At 33.6% G+C, this 20,575-nt stretch overlaps 1 protein-coding gene across 3 annotated transcripts; it reads left to right on the forward strand.

The window, feature by feature from the left end:
* The first annotated feature begins 193 nt into the window (after positions 1–193).
* LOC111299767 (phosphatidylinositol 4-kinase beta 1-like) lies at positions 194–19,121 on the forward strand. 3 transcript variants are annotated; one of them, XR_002691342.2, is made up of 17 exons: positions 194–2,266; positions 4,694–4,885; positions 4,998–5,046; positions 6,668–6,800; positions 6,935–7,436; positions 8,425–8,505; positions 8,586–8,705; positions 11,186–11,255; positions 11,686–11,783; positions 11,878–11,982; positions 13,084–13,137; positions 16,866–17,009; positions 17,123–17,176; positions 17,580–17,654; positions 18,104–18,187; positions 18,278–18,852; positions 18,937–19,121. XR_002691342.2 is itself a non-coding variant. In XM_022895211.2 (17 exons), the coding sequence occupies exons 2-17, from the start codon at positions 962–964 to the stop codon at positions 18,377–18,379; spliced, it is 3,168 nt and encodes a 1,055-aa protein (XP_022750946.2). In that variant the 5' UTR covers positions 194–606; positions 771–961; the 3' UTR covers positions 18,380–19,121. The 3 variants fall into 3 exon arrangements, 2 of the variants coding, with proteins under 2 accessions (XP_022750946.2, XP_022750942.2); XM_022895211.2 differs by having other exon boundaries at positions 194–606; positions 771–2,266; positions 18,278–19,121; XM_022895207.2 differs by having other exon boundaries at positions 18,278–19,121.
* Positions 19,122–20,575: the final 1,454 nt, after the last annotated feature.

Below are 20,575 nucleotides of genomic sequence, written 5' to 3' on the forward strand. Positions count from 1 at the left end.
TTTCCTTCGAGGGAGTGAGGGAGAAAAGGGGAGGGGGGGGGAGGAAGGAAATGAAATTTCATAAAATGCGCTGCTATTTTCCCCGTTCAAGTTAGCAAAACCCTTGTCTTGAAAATATATATTTTTATTATACTTAAAAAAAATAAAAGTAAACAATAAATAAATAAAATACTTACTAAAAATAAACTTAATTACCTCGCCATAGCCTTTGCTTCTCCAACAACAACAAAGAAGGCCACCACCGCCTGCATCGCCACCACGTCCGCCACTATCTCGTCATCGTTTCCAAAACAATCCATCCTCACCTTCTTCCTTCCTTATCACACAAAATTCAGATTTCTATTTTATTATACGCTGTAAAACTAAAAATCCATAATTCTCTCTTTCTCTAATTGAAAACAAAAAATCACCTTTTTCAAACTTTCTCTTATTTTCCCCTCTTTTCCCGACTATCAAACAGCTCAAAAAACACTATCAATTCTACTCTTCTGTATTTCACACCTCCGAATTAGGGTTTCCGCTTCAACCACTGCGATTTCTGAAAGGGCTTCAACAGTGAGAGCATTTCCGATTTTGGATTCGCGAAGCGCTTCCGAATTATCTCAGGTGAGAGGGAATTAGGGTTTTCATTGGAAGGTTTTAGAAGATTCTAGGGTTTTATATTAGATTTCAAAAATATCTACTTAATGATTTGGTTTCGATCTTTCCAAACTAGAGAGAGAAATTAGGGTTTTATGATGGTAGATTGGTAACGATGGTGAGGTTTCTAGGATTGAGTCGAGGAGAATCGGACGAGTCACCTCGCGAAATCACCACCTCGAGGACTCCTCTAACGAGTGAGTCAGGTGAAAACGGATGGCTCATCAGATTCTTTGACTCGGCGTTTTTCTGTGAGTGGATTGCAGTTAGCTATCTTTACAAGCATGATCATGCCGGGGTACGAGATTACCTCTGTAACAGAATGTACACGCTTCCGTTATCTGGAATTGAAAGCTATCTGTTCCAGATTTGTTACATGATGGTTCATAAGCCGAGCCCTTCATTGGATAAGTTCGTTATTGACATGTGCTCGAAATCACTAAAAATGGCAATGAAGGTGCATTGGTTTTTGTTGGCTGAGTTAGAGGATTTGGATGATAATGAAGGCATTAGTAGGATTCAAGAAAAGTGTCAAATTTCCGCTACTTTGATGGGTGAGTGGCCGCCCCTTGTGCCACCACCAAATGCAGGTTCAAGTCCAGGGAGTAAAAACCAAGTTTTGAATCGAATCCTATCATCGAAACAACGGTTTTTGTCATTGACATCTTCTCCTCCTAGCCAGAGATCATTGTCCTTCTCCCCATCTTCTGGGAACCATTTGCAGGAGGATGGTGGTAATCAATTATTGTCTCCAGAAGAGAATAAGATCTTTAAAAAGTTTATTCCAGGTTCAAAAGTTAGAGATGCCTTGTTGTTTAGGAAGTCAGCTGAGAGAGATGAAGAGGAGAATGAAAAGGATGGGTTTTTCAAGAGGCTTTTGAGGGACAGCAGAGGCGGAGAGGATGAGGAGATGACATTGAGCTCAGACAGGTTTTTTAAGAGGCTTTTAAGGGATAGTAGAGGAGAGGAGGAAGAAACGACTTCAAGTTCTGAAGGATTTTTTAAGAGGTTGTTTCGAGATAGTAGGAGTGATTCTGATGATAAATCGGTTTCTAAGCCAGTGGAAGATGATGAGAAAGAGGGATTCTTTAAGAAGTTATTTAAAGATAAAATTGAGGATAAGAAAGATGTGAGTGATAGAATTGATGATGTACATATGGTGAACTCTGTAGAAAAAGCTTCAAAACCAGCTGAAGATGATGAAAAAGAGGGGTTTTTCCGGAAATTTTTTAAGGATAAATTTGAAGACAAGAAAGATGGGAATGACAAAATTGATGATGGGAATGTGAATGGTGACCGGGGGGAAAAATTTTCAAAATCTGCTGAAGATGATGAAAAGGAGGGTTTTTTTCGGAAACTTTTTAAGGATAAATTTGAGGACAAGAAAGATGGGAATGATAAGAATGATGATGGTGAGGAAGAAGAATCTTCAGATTTCTCGCTCTTCAGGAGACTGTTCCGAGTGCATCCCGAAGAGAATAAAACTAGTATGGCAAATGAAAGCAGCAATAGTGGTGGTTTGTTTGAGAGCAGTCCAGGGACTGAGAACTTCTTCCGCAAACTTTTTAGGGACCGGGATCGTTCAATTGAAGATTCGGAGCTGTTCAGTTCAAAGAAGCATAAAGAGGTTTGTGCACTTTTATTTTTGTTGAGATGTTACCTGCATGCTTTGAGGTCTGTCCTTCATTTTAATCCTTTGCTTGAACCTCCTACTTATGCACTCATAATTTACTGGAATTGTTTGAACTTTGAAGTGAAATCTGATAACTTTCAGTGTCACATTAATCAGTCCAAAATTCCTGAATTATATAACCCCTTGAACTAGTTTACTTAATCCTATTATGTAGATGTTCTTTAATGTGATGCAATACTTTTCATTACACATTTCAAAGATAAATATCAGATTGTGTTTCATTGTTGTAGTCACAATTGGAAAAATAGTGTATAGTAACCTTTTTGATTCTACCATTTGCACTCTAGTTGCCAACCTATCTATGCATAATCATTATGAATCTTACCATATGCTTAAACACGGAAGGTGGTCTTCCAATTGTATCTCAGTCTTCCTAGGTTTTTTAAAATGTTTTCCATTCATAATTCCTAGTGTCGTAAGTCTTTTTTCAACCTTTTCTAATGTTTTTATAGGTCTTTTAGTTCTTTCAGATGGATGAAATCGGAGATCCTTAGGCTAATAATCACTCCAGAGCATGCATGATTCACACACCCATTATCTTGCTTCTAGGTATCCTTAAAGTGGCATGAACTGTTATTACTTTGTTGTTTGCGATGACTGCAAGAGTAGGATATTTATCCTAAATTAGTTTTCTGTATGGTTCTTCCCTCTTATTTAGCTTATATGACAACTTCCAATGGAATATCATCTAGTATTGTAATCCAATAAACTATAAAGCTTTTATTGATTAAGTGATGGTTGAACACTGCTGTCTTTGAGATTGGAATCTGAGTACACAAAGTTAACCTCTGCTTTGCCTGTAACTGTTCTACTCAATCCTACAATGAATGTTTGTTAAATCTGCCCATGCACAGAATTTCTCCTCCTCTGTATTTATACTTCAGAAAGATTATCCATTTGAAGCTCTTTTTGACATTTTTAATATTTGTGTGTCCTTTATTTGGTGTGCCATGAATGGAAGATAACATTCGCTGGATGGTGAATTTACCTGATTTGGTCCAAAGATAGGAGTATTAATTGGATGTTGATCTATACCACTTCTATTTTCCTCATCTTTTCTTGATTTGTATATTTGTGTTTATCTATTTTTGTTCCTATATAGTTATTCTGTTGTTTGAGTCTTGTGTACTGAAGTTTTATCCCTTTCGCCATTGCTATATTTTCATAAAGAATTATTTGGACAAAGAACAGCTTCTGCCACATAAGTAATTTTGTGGTTACCATAATAGAACTAGACGAATTGATTGATCCAGGAAATATTCTCTTCTGCCTGTCCTTCAGTCTATCTAGTTATGGAGTTTAAGAGCCTTTACCCTTTCCCCTTTTGCCTGACATCTGATTCTTATCACAAAGGAGTGCAAAGCTTTATTGACCATAGATGTGTAGATTGGTTCAGAAATAATTGCCTTTGATTAAGGTTAGTTTAATATGGTTTATGTACTGGGCAGAGAGGATGGAAAATGAGAATTTATTGTAGTAACCATGATGATTGTATCTGAAGTTGTGAACTACTAACTCCTTTCTTATTAGTTTGGCTTGGATATCAAGGCTTTTGAGTCTTCTTTCTTTTCCTTTCTTTCCTGTTATATTGCTTGGTTATTGGTATGTCTGCCTCTGTGCTCAAATTGGTTTTAGAATTTCTGGTTTTTAAAGTCTGGATGTCTTGTACTGTCATAAACACATTTTCGTATGTCATTATTGGAAAAGGTTGTGGAAGATGCCTCTTACTTAAGAACACAAGGGGACTTCGGATGGATCAGATTGTTTTGCTTTCTGGTCAGTGGGATAGATAAAATTTGAAATCTGTGTGGTTTGTTTTTGGATTATTTTGGCTTGGATGTACCGACTTTTAGGCCTACTCAGAACTTTGATGCAGAGCATGCACTTATTATAGTATTGGAACTTGATGAAATAGATTCACATAGGTAAGAAAATAAATATTGTCTCCTGTAGTAAATAATAAGCTGAATTACATTGAAGAAGAGCATGAAAGTTGTAGAATCCTAAGATGTCCAAAAAGAGCATAAATATAAGTGATGGTATTCTAGTTTGTGGTTTAATTTATTTATTTTTCCTCTGAAGTAAATTAATTTCTGTACTTATATACTGGAAGTTTTGTTTGAATGTTGTGCATGAAATGGTATAACTAAATGATGGAAAATATCATAAAGAATATCTTAAAGGTTTTTGATGGTGGGAAAACTTCCTTTCTTTATTCGGAGAAGGATTTGAAGCAAGGATATTTGCTGGTGGTTTGTTTCTTATGATTTCTCTGCTCTTTAATCTTTTGTTATTAGTGTTGTTTACTTGATATGTGCCTCCAGTCATTTATGTTAATTTTCTGTGACCTTAATTTGGCAGAAGCGCCTTGCTTCACCTAAGCAACAGAATGATAGGTCAAATGCCAAACCTCCGCTTCCAAATAATTCTGTATCACAATTTCGAAAGGGGGCTTATCATGATTCTTTGGAATTTGTATCATCATTATGTGACACATCATATGGCTTGGTGGATGTTTTTCCAATTGAAGATCGCAAGACTGCTCTCCGTGAGGTGGATTGCACATTTCCAAAGTTTTATTAATGCTTCAATTAAGTGTTATGAAATATTCTGTTAGGATGTTATCTAACATGTTATTTTTTTCTTGTCATTTTTGTATCTCTAGTCACTTGCAGAGATTAATTCGCATGTAGCTGACGCCCAAAATAATGGAGGTACATATTTATTTGTGATGAATTTGATTAAAGCAATGGCAATTGAGAGGCACCATTTATTATATTTAATAAGTTTACTTATGATTTCCCAAAGTGGTCCGAATTCTCAATTTGTGACTAGGATTACCAGTATCTTGTTTACTAGTGTTAGTCTGATTATGACTTCTTAAAACCTTTTTTGGTGAGATTTTAATCTTTTTCATAGTTTTTAGTTATTATATCATCTCTGAGAATATCTATATGGTCCTTTGAAAAGGGGTAATTTTTTACTGGTGCTGTTGACAATGTTTCTGTTGCATAGTCCGTCCATTAAAGAGGAAATCTCTGTAACATATTTGAGATGTTGTTGCTATTATTATTTGAGAGTTGGAGTGCTAGAAATTTCCGCTGAAGTTGAAATTTAGTTTTAGCGTCCAGCCTCTAATTTCTATAATGTTTCTTCGCAATCTGCTGTCACGTGAATACATTATTTAACTGATGTGTGAAGTATTTCATTTAGTTGGAAGCAATTTATTTTTCTGTTCTGAAATATTTTCTTATCTTTTTTTAATCTTTTGTTGTACCATTCTTTCTTTCTTAGTACAGCTATTTCTTTCATTAAAAAAAGAAACAGACTGTAAATGACTGGACATATGTGGGTTTCTACTTATGTTGATATTGGTTATGAACACGTGATATCTAAAATTAGAGGTGCAACTTGGGTTGGGCAAAATTGAGAACCGACCTGATCCGGCTAGTTCAGATCAGGTTGTGTTGGGTCCTTTAATACTCAGTTCTATCTCGGTTCCTTGACAATGTGGGTAGGGTTGGGTCGGCCTGGGTTGAATCATGGTTCAACCTGCAGGCAATCCCATCTGACTTGGCTTATTTTTCACTTTATATTAATTAAGAAAAAAATTTTAAATTTACTTTTTTATCCCCTAAAATTTTTCTTTAATATGATTTAATCACCTCTTAGCAATAATACAACTTTATAGTAAAGAAATTACTATGAACTCTCTTATGTGATGATAATTTTTCTATACAAATTTCTTTGAAGAATTTTTTTTATCATTTTTCAATATTTTAATACAGTAATACTTATACTTGGATTCAATCAAATTACAATGTATAAGTAATTAATCTAATTTTGGAAATAAAATTAGAAGAATTTATTCATTTTTTTTTCTTTTTGTTACTTTAAGAAGAAAGAGAAGAAAAACTCAAGAATTGATGCAACCCAAGCTGTGTTAACACGGGTTGGGTCCTGAGTAAGGTGGCTAAACCGCTTAACCAACCTGTCTCCCAAATGAATTGCCTTCAGTTGGACCCAACCCAAAAATAGCAAGGTCTGTTGGGTTCTGTGACTTGTTAGTAATTTGGTGATGCAAAGTCAATATTAAGCTTTCATATTTGTCAATGAAATTTACCACGTAAAATATATTTTTCTTTTTCTTCTTTGAGTTATTATGCTATTCAATCTTTTGAGAGGCTTGTTTTCGCTTATGATGAATTTTCGACATTAGTTATTGGCAGTTACCCTGCACTTTTATTGTTATTTTTGATATATTAAGTGAACTCGATTGTGCTTGTGATATATTGCTCCATACCCTTATTTGAGTATTGCCGGGAATATTTTTAGGAGTTTGCTTTCCAATGGGAAAAGGGCTGTATCGTGTGGTTCATATACCTGAAGATGAAGCTGTTCTTTTGAATTCTAGGGAAAAAGCACCATTTCTCATCTGCGTTGAAGTTTTGAAAAGTGAATTGCCAAGGTAAGCTTTGAGTCCATTGTTTGTATTACTCAGATGCAGTCTCAGTTTTTTCAATTTATTGTAGAAAACATATACATAACTCAAGTGAACTTAGTGTGGTTTCTTAATCCTTTTCATGAAACTTATTTTGGCAGTACAAAGGACACATCTAATGCTCAGAAGCTCTCTAGAGGAGGAATTCCTCTAGCAAATGGTGATGCATTATTGCCAAAGCCTCCTCCATGGGCTTATCCTTTATGGACTGCTCAGGAGGTGTATCGTAATAGTAGTGATAGGATGTCAAGTTCCACTGCTCAAGCCATTGACCAAGCAATGACACATATGTCTGAGGCAAAAGTGAAATTTGTCAATGTGAGTTTTTCTCTCGAAAAGCGATCAGTCGGGCAATCAGGTAGTGTTGAAGCACCTGATTTACAGTCTGGCATGTGTTGTAGCAATTTGAGTGCTGTTTCAGTTCAGGGTGGACAAGATATAACTCAAAAACTAAAAGCTGCACGTGCTAGTGATTTGGAGTTGGTAAGGGTGGTGCTAACAGCAGATCCTGGGCTCCGAATGAAAGACATTGAGGGTCAAGGTGCAACACGTCGGAAGGAGCACCGCCGTGTTCCAAGTACAGTTGCCATAGAGGAAGTTAAGGTGGACATTTGATTATACATTTGAAGTAGATGACATTATTCTATCATAGTTAACATATTAAGCCTATAAACTTTTATGTGCGTATCTGCATTGAAGTAAAGGTGCCGCCTGATTGTGTAGTTGACATTATTTTTGATAATGGTTGAGGTATTAACCTATATATTTTGAGTGTGTGGGTAAAACTTTTTAAGGGTTTGTCAATGCAGATACCTAGATACATAAACTTGATAAATTTTTACATCTAATGTGTTGTTTAGTTTTGCTAGATTATGTTTATCTTTTTGTTTGCAGATTTGTAGTTCTTTAAGTCTTAGAAGTGAGCAAGGTTTTAACTACATTCTAATTTGTGGCAATTTTTTAGTTTGTTTGACCTCATGCTCAATTACTTATCAATCTAAAGGCCCATTTGATGTCGCATCCCACTTCAACATGAAAGCATGATCGTTTCATCAGTGACAACATGATTTACATGGAACACCTGAGAACATGTTTTTTACAATTTAATTCTTTTAGTCGTAGATGTTGGGGTTGTTAAATTGTCTAGCTTAGATTGGTTATGAGCATCTATGAAGCAAAAAATGTGTCAGATATAGATGTGTAAAACAAGAATTCCTCTGAGAATATATTAAAATATGTTTGGCATATGCTGGAACGAGTAGCGTTTTCATTCCTATGTGTTGATTTCAAGTTAAATATTGAATTTATGATTGCTCTTGCCTGTAACAATTTAATAAACCGTTGTCTAGAGGTGTTTCTTCTTGTCATACATCATGGTTTTATTGTCATTGTGGTAAAAAATTTCCATAGATGCTTATTTTCTTTGAGCACATTCAATTTATGCTCAGAAGTATCAAGTTTAATAGTGGAAGAAATGTTTTGTATTCAGTCCACTGGCTTCTATATCTTTGAAATGAGTTTCCTTCTATAAATTTATGTGATTTGTGTTCCATTTTAGACACTATTATTGAAACATAAAATTGTTGTGCAGGCAGCTGCTGCAAAGGGAGAAGCACCTCCTGGACTCCCTCTGAAAGGGGCCGGTCAGGATTCATCTGATGCACAACCAAGGGTGAATATTGGTGTTACTTAAAACCTTTTTATATTTCTGAGTCTCTTTTTTGTTTCTGAAACTTTGTAAATCTCCAATAGGCTAATGGGGGTATGCCTAAAGCTGGTGATGCATTATCTGGTGAACTTTGGGAGTTGAAGAAGGAGAGAATACGGAAAGCTTCAGTATTTGGGAAATTGCTTGGTTGGGACTTGCGCTCTGTAAGTTCTGCTTACAAGCAATAGCTGTTTTTGTTTATTTATTTCCTTTCAGCTTTGTGATTCCAAGTGCATAATTAGAAATGAGGGCATTTTAACATTCTCTGCTGCTAAGAAGAGAGTCTTTATTAGATTAAAATATTGGCAAGTATGTTGAGTACAACCACTTAATAGTTTTTCAATGATCTTCCACTATTAGCGTCAATTAGTCATAGCTAACCACCGTCTTGATGGCATTTCTTTGAATTGAAGATCTCTTTGGCATTCAAATTACCTTTCTTATGGAATTTTATCTAAGAAGTGTTTATGGACTTTTTCCGTGGTCTGCGGATATATCAGATTGAATCATTCTAGGGTATTATTACCTTTGGAATGTATAGTAGTATATCCTGTATAACAATGTCAATTTTCCAAGTGACTTGATGAGATGAAACCTTTGGCAAGGTTAAAGATTGCTTTCGTGGAGCTCATTCTTTTTCTTTTTGAAGGGTTTGTCAAATGTGATCCTTGTCTTCTGTAATCTATAACCTCTTTCCCAAAATAATTTCACTTTTGAGATGTCTAAAAGAGTTGTCAATCAAAAGCCGAGGACCAAACATTTTCTTTTGGGATGTATTATGAAATTTATCTACTGGGACAAAAAATAAAATAAGTTACTCCATTTACGAAGTGATTGAACTAGAATATCATGTTCACAATAGTTACTATAAACACTTTTCATAGAGGAAAATTATCATAGGACAGACTAGGGATTAGTTACCATGAGCTTTGGGAAATTTTTTTCCAGCAACAGCTTTCAGCAAATGATTTACTCCGTACATTTCCAGATCTAAATGGTAAACTGTTTTTATTTGCTTTGACATGGAATTGATAATACTGGTTACAACTATGAAATTGATTTTGATGGCTTAACATGTGAACTGGTTTCAAACCTTATATTGTAAAGGTCTCAAAAGATTACAGATGGATTTGAAATTTGACATGCTTAAAGGTCCTTAATTACTTGTGGATGGTTCTATATAGTTTTTATCTTATATTTGTTGTATTCTTTTTTTTTTTTTTAATTTTTGAGTTATATAATTGTCTCTTAGTTGTTTCACGGAAATGAACTTTTGAAGAAAAGAAAATTTTCCAGAAAAGAAACCAATTTCTGTTGTTTGGTAAACTCCTACAAGTATGTTATCATGTTTGGCTTGCATGGAAAATTTCATTCGCACCATATACTAAACTATCACAAGTCCTAACCATTGTCTAACTGTGAACCTCTAACCAACAAAATATACACAATACTGAAAAATCTCTATCAAATAACAAAAACTGAAAAAAAAGATGGTGATGATGTTGAAATTTTAGATATAGTGCTGAGATGTGTTTGATGTCTAGTTTGAGAAGGAAAGAGAAGAGAGAAATCTGAATAGGGTTTGCATATGTTAAAGTTGAGGAAGACAGAGAGAAGAGAAACAGGGAGAGAAGAAAATGGAAAAGTCTTGGTCTATAAGAGAAAGTAGGAAGGGGCTGTTGGGAGTGGCAATGAAAAGGGAGAGAAATGGAGAACGAAGCCTTTCATGTGTGAGAGGTTATGGTAACTGGTGATGAAGGGGGAGAGAGAGGGAGAAAAAGGCTGTGATTACCAATGATGAAAGTGGAAAGAAATGGAGATTTGTTGAAGTGAAAAGTGAGATTGAAGGAAGAGGGAAAGGTTCTGGTTGCGTAGGCGGTATTTGATGGTCGTGGGTAATGGGTCGGCTGTGAAATGTAAAGAGTTAGTTGGCTGTGTCATGAGAGAAAAGTGAAATTGTCTTCTTTTTTTTGAACAAAGGAAGACAAGCTTCAAAATAGTGTGGCTCTATTGCGTTGACAGGAAGCCATTTTCCTGTTGACCATGGCCCTTTTTAACAACCAAAATAAAAAAAATATGGAAAACAATTTCTGGAAGCCATTTTCCATGAAACAAACAGACCCTCAGATCCATTTAGTTTCATTTCATTGCTGTCTTGAAACTGCACCATGTCACCAGTAGAGCTGTTGATGTGGATATTTAGTATCAGGAAATTGGTAATATGTCAAACTTTAGCATCTTTAATGCCATTGTAGGAGCTGGTAAAGATGCTTGTTCAATTGCATGAAAAAGTTTGTTGTTCCTCCAAAAGATACTAGTCCTGGAGTATTGAATCTGGTATATTAGTATTCAATGAAATATGTATGAGTCAATTTACAACTAATTGGTGTTGGATCAATGCGTAAGGGTTACATCTAATTCTTTTATTTACGACCTTGGATCGGACCTTTTTCTGTCCTTTTTTTCCATGTATAATTGACTTTAATTTGATGGCTTAAGGTATTGAATTTTATCAATTTTGTCTAATGCTGACTTTCTTTGGTTAATGTAATTTAATACCATATTAGACTTTTTATTTCGTATTATGTGCTATATTACATAGTTTGGTGTAAGTGAATATGCCTTTTTTTTCGGTATCATGAAGGTTATTGTAAAGAGTGGTGATGATTGTAGGCAAGAACACCTTGCTGTGCAGCTTATCTCTCATTTTTATGGTATGGTCCATTATTACAAATTTGTATACTTATCTAGCTCATTTGCTTCCTCTCCCTTATTTCTGTCCAATCCAGTTGCTTTAAAACGACCCACGTTTGGAGCCAGGTTTTCTTTCTACATCATATGTTATCATAAAATGATATGTGATAATACCAAAGAAGGGTATTGTTTTTTTACCTATACAAGGGGAAACATATAATTTTTCATGCAAGAAGATGATTAAGAATGCATCTGTTGAATAGACTGAAAAATTACACACACACACACATATATATATTGCATGGTTGAATACCTTATTATCAGTTGAATCCCCCTCCCCGCTGAAAAAAATCCCATATTATCAGGCATCAGTGCTGAAGATCTTAGAACTTGTTATTGGTTGATTTTTATAGTTGGTTGAAGTGTGTTCATAATGGTTTTCAATGCCAGATATATTCCAAGAAGCCGGTCTTCCACTTTGGTTGCGTCCTTACGAAGTTTTAGTTACATCTTCTTACACAGCTCTTATAGAAACAATTCCAGATACGGTAATTTAAACTTTTTCTCTTTAACTAACTGGCTTGTGTAGATGATGGGAAAGTTTGGCTGCTTCAATGGTATTAGCTTTGATGTTTTCTGCAGGCTTCTCTTCATTCTATCAAAAGTCGATATCCCAATATATCAAGCTTACGTGAATTCTTTGCTGCTAAGTATCAGGAAAATTCTCCAAGTTTTAAGCTGGCACAGGTAAAGTTGCAAAGAGGCAGGTTTATCCAGTTATTGTTTTTGTTAGGCAACTGTTTTCATTTTTATGTTTCAAATAATTGTTGCATTTAATGAACTTATTACTAAAATTTGTGGCATTGTATTTAAGCTGATTAGGAGTGTGGTTGGACCATTTGGAGTCAAAATATGCTTTTGTCTCTCTTTTTCCCCTGGAATGAGTTGTTATTTTTACATATAGCTGCAGATGCTGTGATTGTAATGCTCTAGTAATTTAAAGGTATCTTGTTAAATAAGAGGAGACAGGCACGTTACTTTCCTCTTCTGTACTGTTTTAGACTCTAGCAATTTTGGGTTGTTGATGAAAACTTTCCCACTCATTTCTATGCTGCTATTGGACTTGCAATTTTATGTTATTTTAAAATCATTTTCCTGAGTAAGCTTAAAGTTACTTCCATCATGAGTCAATCATCTTGCCAGCAGACAGTAGTTACCATGTAGCATATGTTTACTGCCTAAGGTGTTGTGTGGGGTTCTATTTTTGTGAATTATCTCAATATCTGCAAGTAGGTGGATGCACTCTTGGTTGGCAGCTTTCTTTAGTCATAAAATTAGTGATTGTTTGATCTTTCGTGATTACCTTAATGGGCCAAATCCAAGCCTTTTGTGATAATGGGATGTAGGAGCAAGATACTTTGGTTGGCAGTGTTCTGTTGGATGGTAATCAATCTCTCCTGTTTGGAATGCTGTAATGTATACATTTGTTTTATAAAGATGAATATTTGCAGTGGTCTGCTGATATAATTGAACTTACCCAGAGTTATGTGAAGGATTTACTGTTAATATGCCTTATTATTGTGCATGCACGTGTTCCATGTGTATTATCTAGAGTTAATGAAATCCTATGTTTTGTTTTTTCATTTTTGGCATTTTCTGGATGAATTAGAAGTCATTTATAGTTGTGGCTATTTTTTGTTGTCTTCTATTATTTCTAATGTATGTTGTTAGTGTGTTTCCTTACTGATCTAATTATTCTCATTGTGATGTTATTTTGTCTATAGAAGATGCTCTGATTTTCACGTATTGAATGAGTCTATAGCTTACTTTAAGGTATATTTATTGCAGAGAAATTTTGTTGAAAGTATGGCTGGGTATTCCCTTGTGTGCTATCTTCTACAGGTATGTATGGTTTTCCCTCTTCTCTATTTTGTTGCTCAATTCATAAATGGAACGAGTGTCATGGAATGGAACTTGTTAAGAGTTTAAGCATTGAATAAGATGGCTGAGATGACAGATGTCACTTTCTAAATGTGTTAATATACTATTAAATTTAACTATAAATGTATTGGTAATAGAAAGTTCATTGTTGGTAGCTTTCTGCTGCTATGTCTACGTTGCTCTGGCTTACAGGATTTATTGTTTGGTGTAACTCAACATGCAACATTTTTTTTTTCTTTTGATATTTCTTTCTTTTAGCCTCATTTTGTTTCAAGTAGAGGTGGCAATTGGACGGGTTGGGTCAGGTGATTTCTGGCCGAAGGAAATTTAGGTTATTTTTGGGTTTGGGTTTGGGGTGGATTCAAGTTTGGATGATTTCGGGTTTGACACTCTGATTACTTGGATTTAGGTCATTTTGGGTTTAGGCTGTTAACTTTTGAAGTAAAATCAAATTGGATCTTGAACGAATTATTCAGATGAAGCTAGATTTTATTAAATGGTAGTTAAGTTATTCAAGGTCACATTTTCATCAACTTGTAACATATCTTTCATTTTGATGTCTTATATTATAAAAAATATTTTTCAGAAAATCATTAAATTATATAACAAGAAAAGAAAAGTGAATTAAAAGTAATTTGTAAAATAGGATTATTTTATATAAGAAATTAACAATTTGCTCCCAAAAAATTATTAATTACTTTTTATTGGTTGATATTTAATTTTCATTTTTATTGCATTGAGTTTTATTAGTGATTCACCATGATTATGATTTTCAAGGTCAATCATAACTCCAAAAGTTACAAATTAATATCTTGAATATTAGAACTTAATTGAGAAGTAGAAAATAAAAATAATTTGAAAATTTTAATATAAATAATATTAAAAATAATAAATTATTTGAAAATTTGAATAAAAATAATATTTAATTCTCTCTTTAATTAATTTTAAGAGTTATGATGTTTTTTGGCCATTAAAAGTTAGGTTTGCTATATTAAATTTAAATGATTTGTAATGGCAACTTTTTCTAAGTGACATGAAGAAAGATTCTTTAATCTTGTTCTAACTGTGTTTTAAGTTATTGTCTTTGATAATCTAATATCTACTTAAGACAAAATAAAATAAAATGTTAAAAAGAATGTGTCAAGATTAATTTTATTAAATTATTATCAATTATATTTCTAGTTTATGAATTACTTCTTTTTTTTTTAAAGTTATTACCATCTATTCCAATTATTTATTTTATTATTTCTTAAGAGTGAAAAAAAGAACTTTTATGGTATATACTTGTAGAAATTGAATTTAATTATAATAATAGGATGAAATTTTACTCATTTTTACTCATAATTAATAAGGATAATCTCCAAAGATATATAAAAATATAAAAGGAGAAAAGATATTTTAGAAGATAATTTAAAGTTATGACATATTCCTAGTAGACTAATAGTTTGTATTATATTTATCATTTTATTAATTAATGTTTTTTAAAAAATAAAAGTAAAGCTTGGGTCATTTCGGCTCTTTCGAGTTTGGTTCATTTTTAGTTTGAGTCGTTTCAGATTTAGGTAGTTTTGAGTTTGGGTTGTTTTTAGGTTTGTATTGGGTTGCATGGTTTTTCTGGGTTGAGGTCAGTTTTGCCAACTCTAGTTTTAAATGATGCTCATTGACTTCAATGCAAACAAGAAATTGTTTAACTTCTACTTTATCAGCTCATTCTCTATGCTAATTACCAACATCTTATTATGTGCTCTGTGTGCATTGAACTGCCTTTTCTAAAACTGTTATCAATTGAATTCACTTGTTAAAAGAAACTTTATATTTGTGTATAGTCATTCTGTTTGCCATTTGCTTTTTGTTAAATGCACTTTTTTTGCTACTCTTTCTTTGTTAAAGGCACATTTTTTTGCTTTTGCTTTCTTTTCCCCTCATTCTGTTGAGTGATGTTCATTCACTTCAATGCTACCGAGAAATTATTCAGCTTCTACTTCACCAAGGAGTTGTCTATGATAATTATTGAAATCTTGATAGGTTCTCTGCATGCATTGATACGTCTTTTTTATAACTATTATTATCAATTGAATGCAGTTGTTAAAAGAAACTCTGTGTTGGTGTATTATCAGTGGCAGTAAAGTAAATATTTTTCATGTAGCATGTCTTTTGGATAGTGGATTTTACATTGTTTTTGCTGTTACATTGCTAGTCTAATAAATAAAACAAATTTAAAGGGTTAGTAATTCTTTGGCTGTGGACATCAAACTGGGTGGTGTGTTAAGGCAAGATCCTTTAATGGTGTTGTCTTCCTTAATCCATTTGTTTAGTATTGAATACTAAATTACCCCTGCTCTGATGGATACCCAAGAAAGATGAAGAATTAAATTACATTATAAAAGACAACAAATTTATTTAATAATAAATAAAACAAATTTAAAAGGTTAGAAGTAATTCTTTGGTTCTGGACATCAAACTTGGTGGTTATGTAAAGGCAAGAATAATTCAGATTTCAAGGCATGATCCTCTAAAGGTGTCTTCCTTAATCTTTTTGTTTAGTAATGAATGCTAAATTACCCCTGCTGTGATGGATACCTAAGAAAGATTGAGAACTAAATTACAATACAAAATAAAAGCAAGTGAACGGTCAAAAGAGGATCCCGAGTTAATCGTCAGCTGTCATTTAAATTCAAATGCTGCTCAAGTGAAGTTTTTAAAATTTTCTAGTGCTGCCTATTTCTTAAGATGTGCAAAATTTTGAAAGTAAGGGTTTTGGACCTACTAACTGTTATTGTCCCTTCTAAGCTCTTCTATCTGGCCAATGACTTGCATAGTCTCTCATTTTTATCTCTTTTATCTTTTACATTACTTTGTTCCTTTTTTTACCCTTCTTTACTCGTTAACTTTTCTTTCCTGTTATGTTTGGGTTACCAAGCTCAAACAATAGGAAAGAATAGGAAATTGCATTTTCTGGTGGCTATATGTATGTAGTCTCTTATGGGATTTGCGAGTTATGTATGGTTTCCCTTGTTTTAATGGTCTGTTTCATATAGCTGGTGAATAATATCATGCAACTTCACCAAAAAACTAACTTGGGCATTAATAGCCTTCTTTGGTAAGCTCTTCTGTTACAAATATGGACTTTTTGCCAAGTGTGTCCAGATTTCCATTGTATTTATTAACTCCTTGATATGAGCCGTTTCCTTTTTTTTTTGGTCTGCTGTATTCTTAAGTTCTTACTCTTTGTCCTTTGGACTTGTTGGTTTAAGTCTATTCGGCAGTTTCTAGCCACCCTTGTGAATCATTGACACGTGTAAGTAGGGTAAACTGCTTATTTTTGTTGGGCAGTAGTGAAATGCATACAAAAAGTTTCATTTATGCTACGATCCAGGTATTCCTTTTCCGTAACCTACCCTCTTGAAATGAAAAGAAATAAATAAGCAAATCAAAATAAAATGAATTTACGTTGGGTCTTCTGAGTAGATAGCAGCATAGTTAATCTATCTTTGCTTGCATAGAAACTGAACTTGAGAGTGCCATCTGATTGCTTTTATGGTCTTATTTTTGTACTAAAATCTTATTATAATAGCATTGATTCTTGGTGGAAAAAGTGTTGGCCTTGATATCCACCAAGTTCTTACAAATTTGATGATCTAGTATGTTATATAGTCCATTTTTTTATTTACCATTTTATCCAAGTGTAGGTGAAGGATAGGCACAACGGAAATCTCCTACTGGATGAAGAAGGTCACATCATACATATAGATTTTGGCTTCATGCTCTCCAATTCACCTGGTGGTGTAAATTTTGAGAGTGCACCATTCAAATTAACCCGTGAACTTCTTGAGGTAAGTCTGCTGAACATAAATTCTATCTTAGAGTTCAATTTTTGTTGGTCCTGATATTATTCTATCAGTTCATTTTGGATTTGCTCTTAGTCCTTAAGTGCTTGGTGTGCTAGGTCATGGATTCTGATGCCGAGGGAGTTCCAAGTGAATTTTTTGACTACTTTAAGGTATTTATGACTCTTTCTTTCTCTGTTTAAGGCCTGTGTGGTTTGTTCACTCTTGAATAGGTTTTTGGCTAGCATAGTGTACACTGAGACTTAAACGCTAGTATATAACAAAACTATTTAAAGAGGGGGGGTTGAGTAGCAAAAATTAGCATAATTAATTTGGAGTTGCTTGCTTATTGAAGAGAAATATTATGAAAACTTGAAGTGGATGATGAAGACATTCTAAAACACACTAAAGGACTAATATGTCCAAACTTTATGTAATTCTTTATAATTTCGTGTGTGATTTTGTAAATTTGAAACCAAGTTGGTCTCTACCAACTGAAATCCACTGGTCTACCTTGTGTACTATAGATTCTTCTTGTGCTAAATTGGTGTTGATGTCTTTGCCCCTCAAATTCAGGTATTATGCATCCAAGGCTTCCTAACATGCCGTAAGCATGCAGAGCGCATAATTCTTCTTGTTGAAATGCTGCAGGTAACATGCCTATTAGTTTATTGGTGGTCATACTATACTTTTATGTGACCTGATGGTCTGGTAGTTTTCTTTCTGATCTTTGAGAGTTTCCCAGAGTGGTCGCTGGTTAACTTTGCTTGCACTTATCACTAATATTTGCATAATTAACTAGTTATAAATGATAATAATAGAGGATGATGGTGGTGGTATCTTTTGTACAGCATAGTCTGCTATTGTCACTGAGACTGGAGTTTGATTACAATGCACCATACTTGGTGTATCATGCTGGTTTAACTCTTCCTGTGTATATTTTTCCTAGCATACAACATATGTAGTTAGTAAAACAGAAGAAAGTTGAGCTGCCTAGAGTATATATTAGGTAACTTGTGATACTGGAGATAGAACAATAAAGGTCCTTTATTTACTTGACTTTAATTTTTTTTGTCTGTGTTTGTGTGTGTGTGTGTTAGGATTCTGGTTTCCCATGCTTCAAAGGTGGCCCTCGAACAATACAAAATTTAAGAAAACGATTCCATTTAAGTTTGACCGAAGAGGTTTGTCTTCAGCTTTTGTTGATCCTGTTTAACACAGCAGCGCATTTTCATGTTTATGGTGTTCAGATAGTATCTGTTGGTTTCTTGCAGCAATGCGTGTCATTGGTGCTTTCCCTGATCAGCAGCAGTTTAGATGCTTGGCGGACAAGGCAGTATGATTATTATCAAAGGGTTTTGAATGGAATATTGTGAATTCTGATTTTGATTTGTTGCCGCATTGTTGTACCTCTGGTAAAGCCAGACTAGTGAAGATTTTCACAGGAAAAGATACTAGCTGTGTGATATCAGGACATTTGATTCGCTATGCAATGGATTCAGAGGTTGTTTTTATTTTTTTAAGAGGGGAAAGGATGATTGATACCAGTTTGTGGCCTGTCTTTCCTTGGTTTGAGGAATTTGTAATTGAATCGGCATATGTAAATGTAGGAAAACTAGCAGGCAAAATATACCTTTGCAGCTTGCGACTTCCAGTCGTGAATTCTGCTCTGCAGGCTATTGGTGATTAAGTTACTAGGAGTTGGTATCGAATGTTTCTACCCATCTTCGGACATCGCATACTGTACAGAGTGATTTCAACATGGACAATACGTCAAGACATGAGACGGCTGTTGCAGGTTGAAATTGCAGTTACTGCAAATCTTACACCAGTTTGCCATCGAAAGCAGGTAAAGCATTTATGATTTTGTACCTGCGAGACGTTTTATGATAAAAGGATGGTTCACAATGCATTCTGGTTCCATCTGTTTCAGGTTGTAATTCTCCCTTTACATTGTTTGTCAGTGAAGGGTTCTTGTTTGTATCATAGCATTATTGATCACATTTTCATCTGTGAGAAATTCCTTCATATAGAAAGAGTGTTGTTGTTATTGGCATTGATATTTTGTTTGAGTTATTGAACTCTTTCATTGAATCAAATTTCTGCAAGCTTGTTCAACTTCTTTGTTTCTAATTTGTAATTTTCGCTTTTTAAAAAGTTTGGAATTTCTTTAACCCATTTCTTGTTTCACCGACAACCATATATGACCTTGTTACTATATTTGCAGCGATCCAGCCAGATCTGATCAGTTGAAGTCATTTCTGATTTCAGAAAATTGAATATACGTTGTTTGCAACTCCGACAATATGAGGTTGAAAATGCTCTACACCTTGTCAAATCTAGTTTGATAATATTTTTTCTTTTGCTAAAGACCATTCCAAGAGGGTGTCGAGCCCCATGACTTTTCCAAAATTTCAGTTTTACTTTTGAAATTTTTTTTTGATTTTGTTGTTAATCTTTACTTTATTTTGGACTCTAATTTTTAGAAGCAACGACACTCAAATAAATTTTTAAATTTTATTAAAAGATGCAAAAATACGTCCTTAATCTCTTATAATTACATACATTAAATTTAAAAAAGAATGAGTGAATAAAATCCGTTAGTTTTTTTTTTTTTTTAAATAAAATCTGTTAGTTAAAATAATTAAAAAAGCATTCTTTCAAATAAAATAGTTGTTACTTAACTCATCCAAATTATTCAATTCATATAAGCATTTTTTAATATTATAACATTCAATCAAAAAGATTTTAACAAATTAGGAAATGTTTCGTAAAGTTTTTGGAGTTAATTTTTGGAGGGCGGAGCTCTATTGGGGCTAGAGGGACCCACTGAGACTAAAAGACATTTAAAATTATTTATATTTAAGATAAAATTTAAAAAAATTTATTAATTTAATTTATTTGTTATTGGAACTCACATTGGTTCAATCGTCATTGTTACAATGGAGAGAATATTTCCAATAATAAATATTTTATATAAAAAATTATTAACAGATTTATCAATTTTGTTGATAAAAAGGAGGGGACTGTTTGGAACGTCAACGGATGCAAAGGCCATTGCTGAGGACACTAAGAGAGTTACAAGTTAAAAAAAATTGGAGAAGTGAAATTGCCTTCCTTGCAGGAGGATTTTATCTTTATCACTCTCTTGCCTGATAGGGTAATTTATTGGGTTTCCGTTATCCTTTTATTATTTCTTTTTCCCTGGGGGGGGGGGGGGGGCTTTTTGCTTTCTACTATTATAAAGCAAAATTGATCGATTAAGCAAAAGTAAATTAAAAAAATTATTTAGCTAAACTAAGAGAATAGTACTAATCATCTTATACCATCGCATTTTGAGAAATCAAGAATCCATGATTATCAATGCATTTCTCAAACCAAACCAAAAGTAATTAATATTTATCGTATAGTTTAATTATTTATATAATTTACATTTGATATATTATCAATAAAATATATAATGATACTTGATTTATATTTTTATTAATAAAATTACATTATATAATTTACTAACAATATATAAAATTAATATAGTTCTAATTACAGCAATGAGCAGCACTCACCTATGGCCA

Source organism: Durio zibethinus, chromosome 18 (genome assembly GCF_047325235.1).
Source record: "Durio zibethinus cultivar Kanyao isolate XHJ-2024 chromosome 18, ASM4732523v1, whole genome shotgun sequence".
Taxonomy (NCBI): Eukaryota; Viridiplantae; Streptophyta; class Magnoliopsida; order Malvales; family Malvaceae; genus Durio; species Durio zibethinus.